The sequence below is a fragment of the Myxocyprinus asiaticus genome, chromosome 2 (genome assembly GCF_019703515.2).
Source record: "Myxocyprinus asiaticus isolate MX2 ecotype Aquarium Trade chromosome 2, UBuf_Myxa_2, whole genome shotgun sequence".
NCBI lineage: Eukaryota > Metazoa > Chordata > Actinopteri > Cypriniformes > Catostomidae > Myxocyprinus > Myxocyprinus asiaticus.
This window is the reverse complement of record NC_059345.1, coordinates 10,326,096-10,347,538: the sequence shown is the minus strand read 5'-3', so window position 1 is coordinate 10,347,538 and position 21,443 is coordinate 10,326,096. Positions and strand designations below refer to the sequence as shown.

Below are 21,443 nucleotides of genomic sequence, written 5' to 3'. Positions count from 1 at the left end.
AAGAAAATGTGGTGCTTGCTTGTGCAACACTCGCCACAATGATACTAAGTTGTTGTGGGTGTTTGCCAGGGCATTTTTATGCTGTTACTAGGGTGTTCTGGGTGGTTACTTACTGGCACAAGTCAAAAGAACCCACCCCATTATGATATTGTGAAAGTCTAGTGATATTCTGGTCCCTGGATATGATTCGGGTTGATTCTGTGGGATTTTTTTCACTCATTTAATCATCTGCCATGCAAAAATCGGAAGTCTGATTTCTTATTAAAGTAACAGAAAACCTCTACTCAACATGCCGTTCCGTCTTGCACACAGTTGAGCACTCAGCCTTTCAAAGTATGCTCTTTAGACAGTGATCCAACATGGACGTGTTCGACGCATATACACTACGATGACTTTGTGATATACTAAGCACAACGCCAGACGCGTGCGCAGACAATGCGGACTGTCTGCCTGTATAGAAAAACTAGGCTGCATGCAGACAGTCCACAAGTACCATGCTGATGTTGACATTTGCGCCACGCACACTGTGACTGTGTGCTTGACGTACAGGCACACAGAAAACTGAAGTATACTTTGGCGTTAAGAATCCCCAGACTGATCTTCAGTGAAATCGGAAAAACAGTAGGTTGATTTTTCTTTAGCTACAAATTGGTCTGTGCTTACCAAAATTCGAAACACTGCCCACAGTGGCCAAAGCGGTAAGTGTTGTTGGGCGTATGGGCACGTTTGAGCTCCATTTTCCGCGTGAAATGTCCACGGAGGGGCACCAAAAGCGTAAAGAGATTGCTTGTACTACGAGTGATTATCGACGTGTGACAGTTTGCAGATAAAATATTTTTGCTCTGTGTCAGCTTTTGTAAACCCACACCACAGATGTCGCACCTGTTTTAATAACGAGCTCCTCTTCATTTTCATGACTTGTTTGGTTTTTACTGGGTCAAAAATGTTCGAGTAGCACGAGTGATCCCTCTCTGCCCTCTGCCTTCTGTCTGTGGAGCACAAATATCTGGAAGCCTACTGGACCCGTGCGCACTTAACGTGCTCCAGAAAGAGCACGCCACATTCACTTCAAATACAGATGCATGCATACAGAAGCATATTTAGTGCTTTTGAATGTCATTGAATTTGCTTGGATTTTGCATTGAATTTTGAATGTCATTGAAAATAAAAAAGTAAATAATGGAAAAAAACATGTTTCTTCCATTTTCTCAGTCTCACGTGAAGCCCTGCCCAATGAGAGATAAGCCCACGCTGCGCACATGGAAACTGACACATCGCGATATACACAATACAGCAAAATCTCTATCGATTGACACTTTATATCATCGCCACGATATATATCGTAATATCACCCAGCCCTAAAGTGAAGGTAAACACACTGGTGCCGATGCAAAAAAGTCTGATAGAAAATGGTGCTTGTCAGTAGATCGGCATAATGTAGTTAATCCAAGCGTACTGGAACTTTCGTAAAAAATCCCTAACCCTAAGTATGAGCAATAGCAACCAAGAACCCTTTTGTTTCCCATTTCAGAAGCTCTGTGAGACTAGAAATACATAATGTCAACTACTTTTAAAACGAGTCAATCTGTAAAAGATTTAAATGATTTCAAGAAACACAAACTTTATTGGGAGTTTTGTGAACCAAGTCTGAGGCTCTACAATCTCTTCTTGGAATATACCTGATAACCTTTGTTTTTCCAGTCAAGGCTCCAACAGTGCCTGATTTTACTGGCAAGAACTGATCTGTGACACTTACCTCAGATATTTAAATGAAAAATAGCCATAAAACCACAATATCTGTTTTGTTCCCTGGTTGGCTGATGTGATCTGCAAGAATAATTTCAGTTTTCATGCTCCTTAATCCCTTTTTCATTACAAGTGTTCCAGCTGTCAAAGTGAGAAAGAATCAGTGAAAGCACACTCATTGTTCTACTGTCTGTCTCTTAAAAAAATGACTGAATTGTATCGGGCATGTGTGAAAGGTTCTTGAAACCCTTGAGCTCTCATCTCTTGACTATTCTCCCTAGAGTTCCCTGATGAAAAGACCAGCTAAAACCAGCATAAATTTCCATGTTGGTCCACACTGGTTTATGTTGTTTAGTGCTGTTAGAAGTCTGGTGGAGACACCAGTACACCAGCAAACCATTCTGGGGACCAGCATCAAAAACACAACAAATGCTGGTTTTTGCTGCAGGTTCAGCCACATTTTGAAGTCGTAAATGGTGTTAAATATGCAGGGAGTTAATCAAAGCTGCAAGGAGTAGGTTTTCCATCAGCTGATGAGAAACTCTCAGGTTACAGGATTAACTTACTACTTATAGGGCCTTATCAGACAGCATGCATGCCTTGCAGTGTCCCTGACTGAGCATGCCTTTTCACCTTTTTTCATCCGCCACCTGGCTGAGTTTCACACTAGACAGTACGTTCTGACAGACTTCTGTGGCTGTTCTAAAACCTGAGCCAGATTTGTGAGAGTGGCGGAGCTTTAAAAGGTTTTTCATCTAAGCCACACATCATGCGTCATTCTGTCACTCACTACCCCAGTTCAAAGTTCAAAAGCTTTCTCCAGCACATAATTAAAGGCATTTTTTGCAATCATTTTATTGCAATTTTGTGGCGTTGTCTGAGGGGTTGGTGAGAGGGGGTGTTGGCCAAGCAGTTGCGCAATTTTAATTTCCTGTGTTTTCATTCCTGTTTCATGAATCACCTGTCTTCAACAAGTGTGAGGATGACACGCCATGTATCAGGTGAGAAGCGTTCATTCAATCTCCAGTTGCACTATTCTGATACTAGACAACAGGGGTGTAACAATCCATCAATTCAATGCATAAACAATGATGTATATTTTTTTATGACGCACCTTTATTTTAACACTATCATGCCAGCAACGTCTTCACATCTTCACATCAACACCCTTACTAACATTTATCAAAGCAAACTGTAACAGAATCTTTTAAGACAACTGTGGAAGTTGTAGCCAAGAAAAAACACAGGTAGCACATACTCTCCTGTCTGAAACAACTGTGGAAACTGGATTTGCACTTTTCAGAGAGCTCAGTAAAATGTTCAAATTATATTCTGGTTGCATTTGTGAGATAATAAAGGTAACTGATTGTGTAAAACAGGCACATAATATCGTATCCCTGAATCGAAGCGAACTCTGAGGTATTGCAAGCATCGGATTGCTGGCTAAAGCCGAGCTCTCATTACACGACTGTCAGACTACCTGAATCGCTGTAATGCTCACATTACACAACAAGGTTTCTTGTCATCTGTCGTCTTCTTGTCTTAGCAGCGCTCATACTACACAACAGAATGCAGATGAGGTGCACAAACTACAAGATCTTTGAGAAATGAGATTGACTATGTGATTTTACCAGAAATAAATGGTTATGATCAGCTCGCTGTCCAAAAGTTGTCTGCTAAATGATTTTGTCTGGAAAACAAACGAATAAAGAAAATATGGCAGCAACAATGTTTGGAAAGACGTGGGCAGGCTGTCTGTGTCTGTTTTGGGGAAAAATTGTTGGAGGTAAATAAAACATCACAATGTCAGGTAGAGTGTGCAGAGTCAGACCATATAAAGTTGTGCTCAAAAGTTTGCATATCCTGGCAGAAATTGTGAAATTTTGGCATTGGTTTTGAAAATATGACTGATCATGCAAAAAAACTGTCTTTTATTTAAGGATAGTGATCATATGAGATCATATCATTATTATCACATAGTTGTTTGGCTCCTTTTTAAATCATAATGGTAACAGAAATCACCCAAATGGCCCTGATCAAAAGTTTACATACCCTTGAATGTTTGGCCTTGTTACAGACACACAAGGTGACACACACAGGTTTAAATGGCAATTAAAGGTTAATTTCCCACACCTGTGGCTTTTTAAATTGCAATTCGTGTCTGTGTATAAATAGTCAATGAGTTTATTAGCTCTCACTTGGATGCACTGAGCAGGCTAGATACTGAGCTCTGGGGAGCAGAAAAGAACTGTCAAAAACTTGCGTAACAAGGTAATGGAACTTTATAAAGATGGAAAAGGATATAAAAAGATATCCAAAGCCTTGAAAATGCCAGTCAGTACTGTTCAATCACTTATTAAGAAGTGGAAAATTTGGGGATCTCTTGATACCAAGCCAAGGTCAGGTAGACCAAGAAAGATTTCAGCCACAACTGCCAGAAGAATTGTTCGGGATACAAAGAAAAACCCACAGGTAACCTCAGGAGAAATACAGGCTGCTCTGGAAAAAGACGGTGTGGTTGTTTCAAGGAGCACAATACTTGTTGACCCCTCTCCAAACATAGCGCTTATGGTTGTGACCATAAAGCTCTATTTTGGTCTCATCACTCCAAATTACAATGTGCCAGAAGCCGTGAGGTGTTCAAGGTGTTGTCGGGCATATTGTAACCGGGCTTTTTTGTGGCATTGGCTTCTTTCTGGCAACTCGACCATGCAGCTCATTTTTGTTCAAGTATCGTCATATTGTGCTCCTTGAAACAACCACACCGTTTTTTTCCAGAGCAGCCTGTATTTCTCCTGAAGTTACCTGTGGGTTTTTCTTTGTATCCCGAACAATTCTTCTGACAGTTGTGGCTGAAATCTTTCTTGGTCTACCTGACCTTGGCTTGGTATCAAGAGATCCCCGAATTTTCCACTTCTTAATAAGTGATTGAACAGTACTGACTGGCATTTTCAAGGCTTTGGAAATCTTTTTATATCCTTTTCCATCTTTATAAAGATCCATTACCTTGTTACGCAGGTCTTTTGACAGTTCTTTTCTGCTCCCCATGGCTCAGTATCTAGCCTGCTCAGTGCATCCACGTGAGAGCTAACAAACTCATTGACTATTTATACACAGACACTAATTGCAATTTAAAAAGTCACAGGTGTGGGAAATTAACCTTTAATTGCCATTTAAACCTGTGTGTGTTACCTTGTGTGTCTGTAACAAGGCCAAACATTCAAGGGTATGTAAACTTTTGATCAGGGCCATTTGGGTGATTTCTGTCATCATTATTATTTAAAAAGGAGCCAAACAATTATGTGATAATAAATGGCTTCATATGATCACTATCCTTAAATAAAAGACAGGTTTTTTGCATGATCAGACATATTTTCAAAATCAATGCCAAAATTTCACAATTTCTGCCAGATTATGCAAACTTTTGAGCACAACTGTATTTATTCATTAAAAATTCTCACTTGTTAGTTTATTACAATAAAACATAATTAAGATCAAATTGTAGCTCTCCATTCTTGTACATAAAGATGCATGGTATGTCTAGAGCAGTTCGCCATTGTCAATGCATTGCTCAAACTACAAGACTATGTGGAGATAATATCAAGCATGGCGTGAAAATATCCCAGCATCTGTGACTGCTCAAGACTGGCATCTGTGACTGCTCAAGCTTCTCATATTTAACGAGTATCGCTGACCGTAGGGAGCACCGACTTGGCGGCGATCCGACGGTTTTGTTGGAGACCTCTGTAATCTGTCTGTAACAGCAAAATCCAACCAAAAATCGTGTAGTGAGAGCCCGGATTAAGAGAATTTATGTAAGATCGTTTTGTGGTGAAACTTGAGATTTACACCCCTACTAGACAAACTTGATGTATTACTGTTGCTTGGCACGAGGCACCGATTCACTGAATCGCTACATCAAAAAGTTTTTTTTAGACAATTAGTGGTGCTTGTTAAAACAAGCATCACTATTACTATTGGTCATACCCATAACCCCAAGAATTAGCCTAAACTTTAGCTAGCAACTCATCTTGCAGTGTTTGTGCTATGGACATGAATGAATTGTGTGAGTTGTTAGGAAAAGGAGGTATTGCTTTTCTTAGACTTGTGATTTTTTTTGTCTGGCGTAAGATAAAACTGGCAAAAAAAATCCCAAAGACCACTTTGCAACCACCATAGCAACACCCTGGCAACAACCCTAGCACCCACCCAAAACATACATACCCACACCCACCCATTCATCTATCCATCCATCTATCAGCCTGGTCAGTCGTCAAAGAAGGCACCTGAATATCTAATATATCTATCCAGGCACCTAAATACTCCCCACATTTTAAACCAAACAAAAGCTTCAGGAGCTGAATACCTGTGGATTCTCCTTTAAAGTGAAGACGATAAACAATGCACCCTTTACAAAGTCCTCTACTCTGCACTTTAGCAGTTGCCAGGGGCTGCTGCTATAGTTTAACCACTCGTGCATTTCAGAGTTGGTTCTAAAACAACATTGTAAGTGTGCACAGTAAATAGTGGGGGAGGTAATATTTTGCACAAGAGTCAGCAACTCTTCTATTTTTTTCTTTGCCTTGTTAAATTACAGTTTGGTTAGTGTTAACCATTAACTACCAAAGAATTTTGAGGAAGAAGTCACTGGGGCATGGCAGCATCACATTTCAGACCTATCTGACTTTGGGCTGGCAGAGGAAGAAGAGTAAAGAACTGTACACGTTAAGAGTGGGTTGGGTTATGAGAATCAGATTTCATAACTGGCAAGTCATTTTTTTCAGTATAGACAATAAACAATCCAGCTAAACGGTACCATAGGCAGAAAGTGAAGCCATGTGTTACAGTGAATTTAGCATGGTTTTACCCCTTAACCATGGTAAAATCACTGTAACTCACAGCCTCAAATGGATTATTGCTTTTATAAAACAGTGGCACATCAATATGATATTAGACACTAATGTTTGATCAATCCTTAAATTTGTTCATTTGCAGTTCATTAGCCTAACTGTAGGTGACATTGCAGACATGTAGACATATTGTGACTTCGCACATCACAATTTAATTCAAATGATCTGCGGTCACACGTTTGCATATATTGGCTATTTTTCAGCAACTTTAAAAATGATTTTATTAAAAATGATATTTTGACATCACTTAAAGAACTAGAATAAAGAAAGTGAATTTCTCAACCTAATGTACAAGCTCAGTTTAGCGCATACATCAAGGCTCAATTTTAGTGTGCTTGAAGTTGTGACGTTGGCACATAATTGACTGGTACATTTCAGAAGGCTGTGAAATGCAAGTTAGCCATTCACAAACTATTGCCAGAGGCCAAACCACTCTGGCCTAATTTTGTTCTTCATTTTGTTTATAAAGAACACATGGACTGGAACTGGAGAAAGGTGTCAGTACAAAATACATGACCAACAAGAGCAAACATAAGAATGAAACAGAAGCTCTGTTCCAAAACCTAGCAAGTTTCATGGCTGCCAAAGTTATTTTTAAGGCAAATCAGTCCACTCTGCACTGGGGCAGCTATTTTCTACAAATACAAGCACATGAAAGTACAGGGGAAAGTCCAATTTCCAAAATGGTCGGTCAAGATTACAATCAAATAACATATTTCAAATCAGTAATAAAATCTGTCAACAATGGTATCATAAATTGTACTTCTTTCATGCTAAAAAACGCTATTTTCCCAGCTGGTCTAGCTATTGATAGGCAATGTCTGTATCTAAAAGGTGACTGGCTCTTTTACCTGTAATGCAGGACTTTCATTTCTACATTCGTCATATCGGGTGTTACAATTGCTCCTATTAATTTTAATACAAGTGCTCCATCTCGGGCTAAATAGTTTCTGCTGTCTACTCCCTACATAAATAGCTACCTTCTAAGACCACGTTGTCCACATTAATCCATTTTCGTTTGAAAACTCCATTTTCAGTTTTCAAAGACATGCTAGAGAGCATTTTCGAAAGTCTCCATTTGGTGGAGGAAAACAGCATTCCAATGTGGATGAGAGGCGTAGCTGATGATGTTAGCATGTTGCTAAGCTAACAATGTGGTATTCTAATAAGCATATAAATACGCAGCTGTCATAAATATTGGGTAAAAAATGTCAATTTAAATTAGACTGAACAATTTTCATCAACACTTTTTGGAACTGAATGAATATATATATATATATATATATAAAAAATAAAAGACACAAAAATAAGTATATTTATAATCCAAATTTCTCTCATTTTGTCCATTCTTGGATTAATTTAGTCTGGGACAGCCTAATCCATAAAGGATACATGCCATGCTGCCTTAGAATATGGCTAGAAATGGTTCTAAGAAGGCAGCATAACCTTTTAGAACAGCCTTCGTGTCAAGAGAACACCTACTGTATGATGCCTTAAACTGCTGACTAAGTAGGCAGCTCACTAGGTTTTTGAAGAGTGCAGTCTCACAAAGGCATCTGTTGAGAAAGCTCATTCAAGCGTATTAGCCATTCTAAACATATATGTACATCACAAACTCGGTTTACCAACAACTACTAAACTGACAAAAAAAGATCATATCAATTTCATCTTATTCCAGTTTTTTGGACTTGAAGGAGTTGTTGCTTTGGCTTCAGGTGCGTAGAGCCTAAAAAAGTGAGTCAAAAATCAAAAGTTGCTAACCGCACACCGAATTGTAAAACAGACTGAAAAGGGTCTAGCAAAAAGATATAACTTTATTAAATTTGCAGCCTAAAAAAAAATGTGCAAAGTGAGTACATTTAGATTTTTTTTTTATCTTATTGCAGTTTAAAAGGTTTTAAATTGCAGTTTAGATAGTGAGATTCGTCTTCCTCTTTAGAGAAATGAGGAAGTTTATGTGAAACCAATAAAATTTTCATGTTGATTTAAGAAAAAAACAGGCACTAATATAATACGCAGAGGACATAGAGGTCACAGAGAATGCTATATTGAAGCTGTACAATGATGAGGGCCATACGGCAAACCTTTCGGACTATAATATTGTCTGCTGATGTCAAACTATTATTTTGGTAGAATGGCATAAACATGCCATCACATTATTCAAATACCACAAATTAAGGTCCAACTATGTGTTCTAGGGTTTCGGTAATAAAACACATTGCTAATCGTCAAAAACAACATGATTACACGGGAAATCGACATGTTGCTTCTGAAAGTTCATGTACCCAAAAATCAACCCCATACTTCCACATTACTGACAAACACCATCCCCCATTAAACATTTTTGCATGAACCATGGTCACCTTTAGGGATGGGTATTGATACAGATTTCCCAATTCGATTAGATTCCGATTCACATGCTCTCAATTCGATATCGATTCATATGGGTATATTTAAGTTATAATGTCCATTTTTCTTAAATATGAAAGAAATTCAATTCCAGCTAATGCTGTTAATTATACAGGGGACCTTCTAATTATGTACATTACTAAAATATACATTTTACAAAATTATATTTTATTAGTTTTTCATAATTTTGGTCACATTTTAGCTTTTTAAAAAATGAACAAATTCATGTCTTCAATTAATAAATATGATATTATATTGCATATATTATATTTTGTTACATGTTTATTATTTAATTGCATAATTTGTAGGGATGGGTAAAAATACAGAATTTCCAACGCATCGCAATCTTGATATCGATTCTTAAATCCCAAGATCGATCTTTTACCCTCTACACAATAAGAGGAAATCACTGCAACTAGAGGTCGACCGATATATCGGTTTTGCCGATTAATCGGCACCGATAACAGATTTCTGGAACTATCGGTTATTGGGAAAAATCCACACTGATAGTTTTCCCCCGTTGTGTCCAGTGCTGGAGCGGCTGGGATGGGTCCGCTGTCTTTATACAGTATAAGAGCAGCCTTTAAATGTGAAATAAAAACTATCACTTCACTGATGCCTTGTGGTGTTTGTTTTGACATGTGAGACTGCACTCTGCATGGAGCGGAACACTTCAGATGCAGATTTAAAGCATCAATAACGAAAAGGTGTTTATACAGTACACTACTGGTCAGGCAGTCATATCATTATAAAGTAATGAATTTGTTGACTAGATGCTGCATTAGCAGATAACAGCAGTATGTTTGCCGACAAGGCTGAGAGGAATCTAACATTAAAGCTAACCTCAAGCAGTTAGAACAATGTGACAAAAATACACGCAAGTCCTACCCAAATATTTAAATGTCATGATTGTTACCATCTATTACAATCTATTTGCATTAGTTTATATCCAGCTGGTCACGTTTATGCATTCGTTAGCCAGCTAAGTTGCATATTTAAAGCTAGTGTCATGAGAAAGCAAATTAATATTTTCATGCAGCCGAGAGAAACGTATAAACAAATCAGAAATGCATCTGATTTCAATTAAAAAATGTTATCCTCACTGTAATATGATGAGTTCAGGTCAATCACTTTCTCGCGCTTAAAAAGGCTAGACAGCGCAACAAATACAGTTTAACAGAAAGCAGGTGTCTCGATATGCTTTTAAAGTTATTTTTAATTAGACAAATCATCTAAAAAACAGTGTTGCTGCATGAGACGCTGAATAAACAAAAACAAAGGGAAACTAAGACGTTCATCTAGTGTGCGTTTACATAGAAAAACAAATGAATGGTTGCAAAAGCGTTCAGTGTGAACAGCCCCTTACAGTTGGTGGAGGTCTTTGGCCGTTGCATCTTGCTCTCTTATAAGCGTTTCTCAGATTAAGCAATGAGATGTTGAAATGCTTTGTCAGGAAAAATGTTCAACTTGGAAATGTGTCTTGAGATCCTCACGTTCGGTTCCAGTCTGTTGTGTTCCATCTGTTTGAACAGCCCCTGGCCTCGGCTCACAGTCTGAGCCACTTCACCACCGAGTTCAGCCGAATACCACTGCTATCTGTGAATATCGCTACTCTACATACAACTGTACTGAATAAAAAACATTGTGGTATTTCACTGTTATTATGAAGCTTGAGTCTGGAGTAATAGGAATCAGAGCAAGTGTAACACCATGTGAAATGTCTATTGAAGCGTTTCCCCCCTTATTTTGCTTTTGACTTAACATTTGAGAGTATGGACCAACTAAAACTTTTTATTTATTTATATTAAATATTTTATTATTTATTTACACTAGCGGCCAAAAGTTGGGAATAATGTACAGATTTTGCTCTTATGGAAAGAAATTGGTACTTTTATTCACCAAAGTGGCATTCAGCTGATCACAATGTATAGTCAGGACATTAATAATGTGAAAAATTACTATTACAATTAGAAAAAAATGTTCAGAACTTCTTAAACTACTTCAAAGAGTTCTCATCAAAAAATCCTCCATGTGCAGCAATGACAGCTTTGCAGATCCTTGGCATTCTAGCTGTCAGTTTGTCCAGATACTCAGGTGACATTTCACCCCACACTTCCTGTAGCACATGCCATAGATGTGGCTGTCTTGTCGGGCACTTCTCACACTCCTTACAGTCTAGCTGATCCCACAAAAGCTCAATGGGGTTAAGATCCATAACACTCTTTTCCAATTATCTGTTGTCCAATGTCTGTGTTTCTTTGCCCACTCAAACCTTTTCTTTTTGTTTTCTGTTTCAAAAGTGGCTTACTCTGTGCAATTCTTCCCATAAGGCCTGCACCCAAGTCTTCTCTTTACATGTTGTTCAATGAAGCTGTCAGCTGAGGACATGTGAGGCGTCTATTTCTCAAACTAGAGACTCTGATGTACTTATCCTCTTGTTTAGTTGTACATCTGGCCTTCCACATCTCTTTCTGTCCTTGTTAGAGCCAGTTGTCCTTTGTCTTTGAGGACTGTAGTGTACACCTTTGTATGAAATCTTCAGTTTTTTTGGCAATTTCAAGCATTTTATTGCCTTCATTCCTCAAAACAATGATTGACTGATGAGAGGTCAGGTGTTGGAGTGATGGCTTCTGGAAATGGGTTCTGTCTAAATTTGATCAAAAATTTCAAATAGTGATGGTGCTGTTTTTTACATCAGTAATGTCCTGACTCTACTTTGTGATCAGTTGAATGCCACTTTGGTGAATTAAAGTACCAATTTCCTTCCGAAATAGCAAAATCTGTACATTATTCCAAACTTTTGGCCGCCAGTGGATATATGTTCTATGCAATAATACAACGGTGTTGAATGGTTTATGTATTTATTGCGCCCTCTTGTGGACTAAGGAAACAATGTCAATTTAAATATCAGCTGACTTTAAAATTCGAATATTAGTTCATATATATTAATATTTATATATTTATTTCATTTAAAAAGTACAATAAATTTTCATTGTTCAGTCAGTACTGTTTATTTTTGTAATAAAGTTCTGCACTATTTTATTTTGAATGTTATTTTTTCATTCAGTCTCAATTTTAAAAACTATCGGTTGATTAATCGGTTATCTGCAGGTACTGCCCAACTTAGTTATCGGTATCATAAAATCCACTATCGGCCGACATTTATCGGCATTATCGGCATCAACCAAATTTCGCGCAATGCAATTAAAAATGTCTGTGATTAGCCACTGGTTAATAAATGTTCCGATTTCACTCACTGGTGACTGTGTAGTATAGTGGGGAAGAAGTTTAGCACCGAGATCCTTTCAATTCGTTCCAATGCCCAAAGAAGAGATCCACGCAATCCATTTGTCATTGAATAATGTCTCTTTTAATACCCTTTCGGTTCTTTACAGTCAGCTGCTGATTAAAAACAACAAAAAATACGGATGTGATAAAGCCACTTGAGTCCTCTCTATTTAAGATGCGCTCATTTACAGACACTCTTTACAGAACAGACGGTTTTCTTAAAGAGACAGTAACAGTTTTTAGCATGTGGTCAGTAAATCAATGTTATAAACCGTGCTTATATCACCATTTTCTGCTGAACACTTTTACATGTGCCGTCGATTAGGGCAAATAGGGTGGCTATTTTTTAATCTACTGTTGATGTCACCATTTTAAATCAACTTCGTTCTCAATGTATAATAATTATACAAGAATAAAAAAATGCTGTTTAAAATAGTTTTTAAAATAGGACACTGCTATCACTGTTGGACATGTCATGTCAAATACCCAAATGCTGGCCTATAGATACAGCAGCTTCCTAGAGTCTATGTCATATACCTAATGAATGTCAGGAGCTAATCCCGAGAATGAAAACAGGATTTGTATCTGTACAAAATACTGATCAGCTGCATGGAAATAATTAGATCTTGGCTGGATATCAATCAAGCTGGACAATGTGTTGTCAAAGCAATGCCCCCACCGCTCGCATACCAAACAACATCTAGCTAAAAATAAATTCACAAGCCACATCTCCAGGGCATTTTGCCATGCTTCTGGGAATGTACAGCCATATGCTTAGCTACATCTCATCCCCAATGTCGTCGCCAGCACCCTGCCACATGACACAAGAGCTCATTAGCCACACAGACCCACACAGCAGGGACATGGAAAGGGAAACAACAATGTGAAAAGGTCCATTGCAGATGTCAGAGATTGATAAGAATATACTGCCAAAATTGGCCTGGGTCAATGGCCTAATCTACATAGTTATTTAAATAAACTCATTAGACAGACATTACCTTTTTCCCTAATCCTTCCAAATTCTTTAACTCTCCAAATAGAGATAGAGATTTAAAATGATAATTTACTCAAAAATGAAAATTCTGTAATCATTTACTCAACCTCATGTTGTTCCAAACCAATATTTATGCTTTAAAAATGTACATATATGTACACATATGTATATATATTATTATTTTTTTTTTATTATTATTATTTTTTATTACTGTTCTAACAATAAATAATTTCCATTGAACATGGATTGGATCTGTTGAACACATGCTAATATTTTAAAGAGAGTCATGATGAAAGATAATTAGAAGATCAAACGATACACAAAAATAAAACCCACCTAAATATGATAGTTATTTGATGATAGTTATATCATAAACATGATGATCGATATGAAAAAAAAAAATTTTGTACTTCTAAAACTTTTTTGCACTTCTGTTTTTTGCAGTTCAAAACAACAAAACTCAAATTTTAAATGTATATACTGTATATAATAGAACGTTACAAATTCATACTATCCACATGTTGGGAAATTCCACATAATGGAAAAAAAAAAGAAATGTAACCAAACGGAACAAAACCCCCTTTTAAATTCTGTATATTAGTGGTATAATGGATAATGGAAAATGCCATCCAGACTGCTAGAGGGTGCCGCTTGTTCACACAGAGCTGATTTAAGCGCTGAATGCAAACTATATTATTAAATGCAGCCTTTTAAGGTTTAGTAACCACGAAAGGCCATATTGCGATTTCAATCTTAATTCAATCAATAGGGCAACATTAACGAATATCATACCGATGTCTCACAAGTCAAAGTCTGCTGGTTTCAAAGCATTTCAGATGGTTTCCCTCATCATGTAGCCTATAAGTGCCGCTTTTACAACTGTCATGTCCATTTAGCCGGTTTTTCCACATTAATGTGAAAACGAGAAAGAATAAAAACGGAATATTACATGTTCCTAGGAGTGCCAACCATTCTACATATTGTGGCTTTTATTTCTGGACTGTGCAATTGAATTCACAGAGATTTTTTCAAAGTGTATTACTGATTAATTATACATAAACCATCGGTTTTTCACATCACATCAACACATTTCTTTCTGCTAATAACCGATATGCTGATGGTTTTAATTAGGTCAATAATTGGCTGATAAATATTGGCAGCCAATACATCGATGCATTCCTAATACCTTGTCATCTCACTTAAAAGTGTGTGTGAACAGCGATAAGCAAAATAACCCACAATCATCTCTTTGCTTTTATCATGTTAAACTGATACCTTAACCAACACAGACCTACACAGAGACGGTGACAATTTATTACTTTTGATAATAGAACTCAGAGCATAGAGCATTGTTGAAAAATTTGACAAGAAAGCAAAAAAGGGACAATCTAATACTTTGGTTTGGATGGCTTGAATGTTTCGTTTCAGCTGTGAGTGAAACAACACAAGAAAAACAACAGCAGAGTCGGCCAGAAGACCTTTACCTAGAATTGCAAATGAGATTAGGCTGTGGCTTACATAACATGTGTGACTAGTCTATGCTAAAGCCCTAATTCAGGATACTACACTAGACACCTTAGCAATAACAAATGTCACTGAAGAAAAAAATCTAATAAGATGAGAACATCTATCAAATCGCTTGGCAAATTAAAATCTAAGACTGCAGCCTCACTCTAAGGCTGACATGTCCAATACAAACAATATAAAGAAGAACATCTAATGCACAGTAAATTAAAACGGCACTAATATAACATCCTAGCTAGAGGGGTGTATTTCACGAGAACACTGCCCATAATGGCACTCAAACTATGAGAACAATTTTTGGGGCAACCACAGATTTTTAGTAGAAGTGTGAGTTATTGCCAGTTTATATCAGGGGGAATTGCCTCTTTGTTTATACTGTTTATACATTAACATTGGTTTCTCCAATGCACACAACTTAGAGCAGCGCTACTCAACACGTAGCCCTCGAGCCATCTTTTGAGGCCCGCATTATGATTTCTTCATTGTAAATATGTCTATCAATATCAGTGATTGCTGAATCGCAGTATAGTTAGAGAGGGAAATAAACTGCAAAATGATGTATCAAATTAAATAAACAACAAAGAATATCTGAGCATAGCTGATGTATCAAGAGAGTGGGAGAAAAGTTGGAGAAAGAATCACAATGCATCGGAGAATAGATTTTTTTCTCCCACCCCTAATATGTTTATTTATGTAATATATATATATTTATATATATATATATATATATATATATATATATATATATCTTTCTGCAGTTACAACACTCAAAACAGCCCACAAACTGTTACAACACTCAAAACTGGCACCAACAATCATGCCACGGTCTAAATCACTGAGATCACATTTTTTCCCCATTCTGATGGTTGATGTGAACATTAACTGAAGCTCCTGACCCATATCTGCATGATTTTATGCATTGCACTGCTGCCACATGATTGGCTGATTAGATAATCGCATGAATAAGTAGGTGTACAGGTGTTCCTAATAAAGTGGTTGGTGAGTGTAAATGTATACAGATGTGGCCAAAAATATTGGAACTCTTGGTAAAAATGAGCAAAGAAGGCTGTGAAAAATATGTCTTTATTGTTTATCCTTTTGATCTTTTATTCAAAATATTCAAAAAAAATCTAACAATTAATTGAAGAAAAACAATTGAGGTTTGCCGCAATTATTGGCACCCCTAGAAATTCTTATGAGTAAAATATATCTTAAGTAAATTCCCATTCATATTTTACATTTTATAGTACACCTGGGTGACTTGGAACATGAAATTGTTCAGCCATGACTTCCTGTTCCACATGGATATAAATATGAGGTAACACACAGGCCAAATTCCCTTAGTCATCCATCACAATGGGTAAGGCCAAAGAATAAAGTTATGATGTGTGGCAAAAGGTTATTGAGCTTCACAAAATGTGGCTAAAAGAAAATAGCTAAAGCACTGAAAATACCATGCCATGCCATGGCCATCCCAGTCCCCTGACCTGAACCCCATAGAAAACATGTGGGGTTAACTGAAGAGGAGAGTCCACCAGCGTGGACCTCTGAATTTGAAGGATCTGGAGAGATTCTGTATGTAGGAATGGTCTCAGATCACTTGCCATGTGTTGTCCAACCTCATTAGGCATTATAGGAGAAGACTCAGAGCTGTTATCTTGGCAAAGGGAAGTTGCACAAAGTATTGAATAAAAGGGTCCCAATAATTGTGCCACACATATATGACAAAAAAAAAAAAAAATTTGATCAAACTTGTGTTCTGTTTGCAATTGTTTGATATATATTAGAGGATACATTTTTGTGAATATTTTGAATAAAATATCAAAAGGATAAATAAAGACATATAAATATAAAGACACAGCCTTCTTTGCTCATATTTACCAAGGGTGCCAATATACACAACTGTATATAAATTACATAAACATATTATATATATATATATATATATATATATATATATATATATATATATATATATATATATATATATATATACTTACACTGATCAGCCACAACATTATGACCACTCACAGGTGAAGCAAATAATATTGATCATCTCATAACAAGGCCACATGTCAATATCTGGGTAGATTAGATGGTAAGCGAATAATCAGTTCTCGTAGTCAACGTGTTGAATGCAGGAGAAATGGGCAGGAGTAAAGACCTGAGCGATTTTGACAAGGGCAAAATTGTTATGGCCAGATGACTGCATCAGAGCATCTCTGAAACGGCAAGGCTTGTGGGGTGCTCCCAGTCAGCAGTGGTGAGTAACATCCAACAGTGGTCCGAGGAGGGACAAACCACAAACCGGTGACAGAGAGTTGGGCGCCCAAGGCTCATTGATGCATGAGGGCAACAAAGGCTATCCCGTCTGGTCTGAACCGACAGAAGGTCTACTGTGGCACAAGTCACATAAAATTTGAATGATGGTTACGGGAGGAATGTGTCACAACACACTGTGCATCGTGCTGCGTATGGGGCTGCATAGCCGCAGACCGGTCGGAGTGCCCATGATGACCCCTGTCCACTGTTAAGAGTGCATACAATTGGCATGTGAGCACCGGAACTGGACCTTGGAGCAGTGGAAGAATGTCGCCTGGTCCGATGAGTCCCATTTTCTTTTACATTACGTGGATGGCCATGTATGTATGCGCCTTTTACCTGGGGAAGTTATGGCACCAGGATGCACTGTGGGAAGATGTCAAGCCGGTGGAGGGAGTGCGATGCTCTGGGCAATGTTCTGCTGGGAAACCCTGGGTCCAGCCATTCATGTGGACGTCAATTTGACACGTGCCACCTACATAAACATCGATGCAGACCAGGTACACCCCTTCATGGCAATGGTATTCCCTGATGGCAGCAGGATAATGCACCCTGCCACACTGCACACATTGTTCTGGAATGGTTTGAGGAACATTATGAGAAGTTCAAAGTGTTGCCCTGACCTCAAATTTCCCCAGATCTCAATCCGATTGTGCATCTGTGGGATGTGCTGGACCAACAAGTCCGATCCACGGCGGCTCCAGCTTGCAGCTTACAGGACTTGAATGATCTGCAGCTACTGTCTTTATGCCAAATACCACAGGACATCAGGGGTCTTGTAGAGCCCATGCCTCTGCGGGTTGGCACTGTTTTGGGGGCATGCGGAGGACCAATTAGGCAGGTGGTCATAATGTTTTGGCTCATCAGTGTATGTATGTATATATGTATGTATATATATATATATATATATATATATAAAATAATTATTATAAAAATTAAGAGTGCGGCCCTTGAGGCTACAGAGATCAAGCTTTCCGACCCCTGAGCTTTCCAAAGTTATGTACCCCTGCCTTGGAGCATGACCTATTACTTCACTCCCTCTAGACTGAGGGACCTTTACTGAGCACTCAAGTATTCATGAGAACGATTTTAGCTAAAGAAAAGACAACCTACTGATTACGATTTCACTGGGAGATAAGTCAATTAATTCAGCTTCAGCCAACATAACATTCAGCTCCAGTGACTCTAACAAAGTGTTTGCAACTGTATTATTGAAATATTTCTGAGATTTGATTGCCTCTAGTGCTGTCACCTCATCCCAGTTTTTGTTGTTTTTGTTTCCTGTCCATTTGTTTTTGGATTAGTTGTTTCTGTCATCTTTCATATTTTTCTTTTCTCCCCCCGTTTTTGTATTATACTATTGTAACGCTCTTATGTTGGCTTTGCATTGTGAGGTGCTATTGTATCTATAAAAGGTGCTATATAAATACAAATTATTATTATTATTACAATTATTTTTATTAATAACCATGTCTGAATACTATCTGAACTTCAATATTACTCATTCATTCACCCCATTAGAGATATTTGTAAACCAAGTAAAAAAGTGATGCACTGTTGTAAGACACAAGATTAAGTACAGTGAAGTAGCTTAAGAAAATATAAAAAATAAAAAGCCAATTAATATTAAGTCTTATTTGTATTACCCTGGCCATTAAATTGTGATCGTTTTTAGTACAGAAAAAAAGGTGCATTCATTTGTAGCCTATTTATTAAGTTAAATATAAAACTCACATGCACAGACAGTTTATAAGCATATGATGATGAGACATAAAGGGCAAGTAAGAGAACGATGAGCAATAAAAGGATGTGGGTCTGTCAAACTCTCTGTTGACAACAACTACACACACTGCCCCCTCAAAACACACACACACACACACACACACACACACAGTGCATCATCTCACAAGGTCATTTATTTGATTACCATTTAAACCACTTGTCACATGGACAGTGTAAACTAAAAACAAAACTGCTTGACAGCTTTGTGGGACGCATACAGGCTGTGTCTCAAACCCAGCATTTTTGGCATCATCATTTTGAGCTTAGCTGGCTCGGAAAATGTCAATGATGCCCCAAAAGGCAGTATAGGTAGACAGTTCATTTTCATACACAACTACAGAATGAGGTTGAGCTCCAGTGAACTACCTAGGCAGCATTTTTGGGCATTATAATAAGCTCATTGCCAAGCTGTATCGAAATGCACCAATGATGCCCATATATAATGTCTAGGTAAACATTTCACTAGGTTTTGAGACACAATTAATGAATAGTTCACCCGAAGATGAAAACTGTCACATCATTTACTCACCCTCATGCCATCCCAGATGGGTATTTTTTTTTTTCTTCTGCAGAACACAAACTAAGATTTTTAGAAGAATCTCTCAGCTCTGTAAGTCCATACAAAATCAAGTGAAGGGTGAAAAAACTTTGAACCTCTAAAAAGAACATAAAGGCAGCATAAAAGTAATCCATAAGACTCCAGTGTTTTAATCCACGGCTTCGGAAGCGATCCAGCCAGTTTTGGGTGAGAAAAGACCAAAATGTAACTCAATATTCAATATAAATCTTGATATCAACAGATTGCGCATACGTCAAGCACTAGGAAGTGTGATCGAACTTGAAATCATGAAACATTGGAGTCATATGGGTTACTTGTATGCTGCCTTTATGTGCTTTTTAGAGCTTTAAAGTTTTGGTCACCATTCACTTGCATTATATGGACCTACAGAGCTGAAATATTCTTCTAAAAATCTTCGTTTGTGTTCAGCAAAAGAAAGAAAGTCATGCACATCTGGGATGGCATGAGGGTGAGTAAATGATGAGAGAATTTTCATTTTTAGGGTGAACTATTCTACCTACCTACAGAGCATTGTGAGCATCCCAGTGAGCTCAGCTGATTCGGAATGAACATATAATGCCCAAGAAATGCTGTCTAGGTAGGCAGCTGGGACACTGAATACAAACAGTAGTCTAGTGAGCTGCCAACCTAGACATCATCATAGTGAGCTCATTGCTCATCTGACTCTGTACGCGCATATGATGCCACCAAAAAATGCTGTCTAGGTAGGGAGCTTACTAGATTTTGAGACGCAGCCCGGGCGTACACAGAGTTTAAGTAGAAGAGTGTGGCGAAAGTGAGCAAAGAGTTACCTTTGGAGTACAGGGACTTGGGCGAATCGAGGTCGATATCCGCGCTAAAGAGCGATGTGAAATCAGAGGGCATCGCAGTGCCTCCGATCTGCAGAGAAAACTAAGCAGACTTGCTCTTCAAAAGCAGACTTTAACAAATTGCCATCGTTCAGTTTTGTCAAAATGGAAAACAATGAAAAAAAATAAATAAATAAAAAAAAATAAAAACCCGGATAAAACTAAAGCCAGATGCCGTAAAAGCAGAGAACGACACTTTTGTTTATCCTGCATAAAGTGTTGGAGACCACTCTTCGTAGTGTGTATGTGCATGGTCAGCCAGCAAGACTCTGTTTAGTTTGTTTCCTGTGCGGCACCGCCCCCTCCACGCGTCATCAGGACAAAACAGAGGACACACTCTGGTCATGTGATTACATTGATGAACTTGAAATGTTCATTGAAGGTGCACCCAGTATTTTTTAGCTCATTGATAAAAAATGTTTACCCCTAAAGAAATGAATAGTAAATAGTAATTTTGAAACATAAGTATAAAATCATGAGCACTCTTAGGAAATGAAGACTCTAGTCATATCAGTAACCTTATAAAAGCTGTTTTATTCTACACGGAGAGGGTCCCCTCATGGGGGCTGCCATGTTATGATCACATGACCTGCCAAATACTACCTGCTTAACCTTAGTAATCACCCTATTATACAGTAGGACACTTTAACTCATGGATTAAACTGAATTTCTACAATGGTATCGGCTGCATCCATGCCCCTAGGTGTCAGGGTAAGTTCAACATGACATATTCAAAAATAAATAAATAAATACTAAGTGCACCTTTAAATACTTTTGCTATGCATGCAGTGGAACTATTAATGTAATTTAAGGTGATGTACAAGGGTGGGGGTTTCTATTTAGTGGTTAAATTTCTATTCAAAAAGGGGTGATCATTAACTGGAGGGGAATTACTGGGACCCACCATCACCTTTGTACCCTTGAGCAAGTAAAATAATAATGAAAGAAATGATGAAAATAATTTATAATTATCCTGGAATGTCCTCATCTGGAAATATAGTTAGTAAAAAAAATAAAAAATTATGATAATTCATTTCATC

At 37.8% G+C, this 21,443-nt stretch overlaps 1 protein-coding gene across 1 annotated transcript in view; it reads right to left on the bottom strand.

Moving 5' to 3' along the window:
- LOC127412645 (nuclear factor of activated T-cells 5-like) overlaps positions 1–20,646 on the bottom strand; it is a 69,348-nt gene extending 48,702 nt beyond the window's left edge. The window contains exon 1 of the mRNA XM_051649186.1: positions 20,347–20,646. Coding sequence (XP_051505146.1) covers positions 20,347–20,419 — 73 coding nt within the window. The 5' untranslated portion in view covers positions 20,420–20,646. The remainder of the gene's footprint in view (positions 1–20,346) is intronic.
- Between the last annotated feature and the right edge of the window lie 797 nt (positions 20,647–21,443).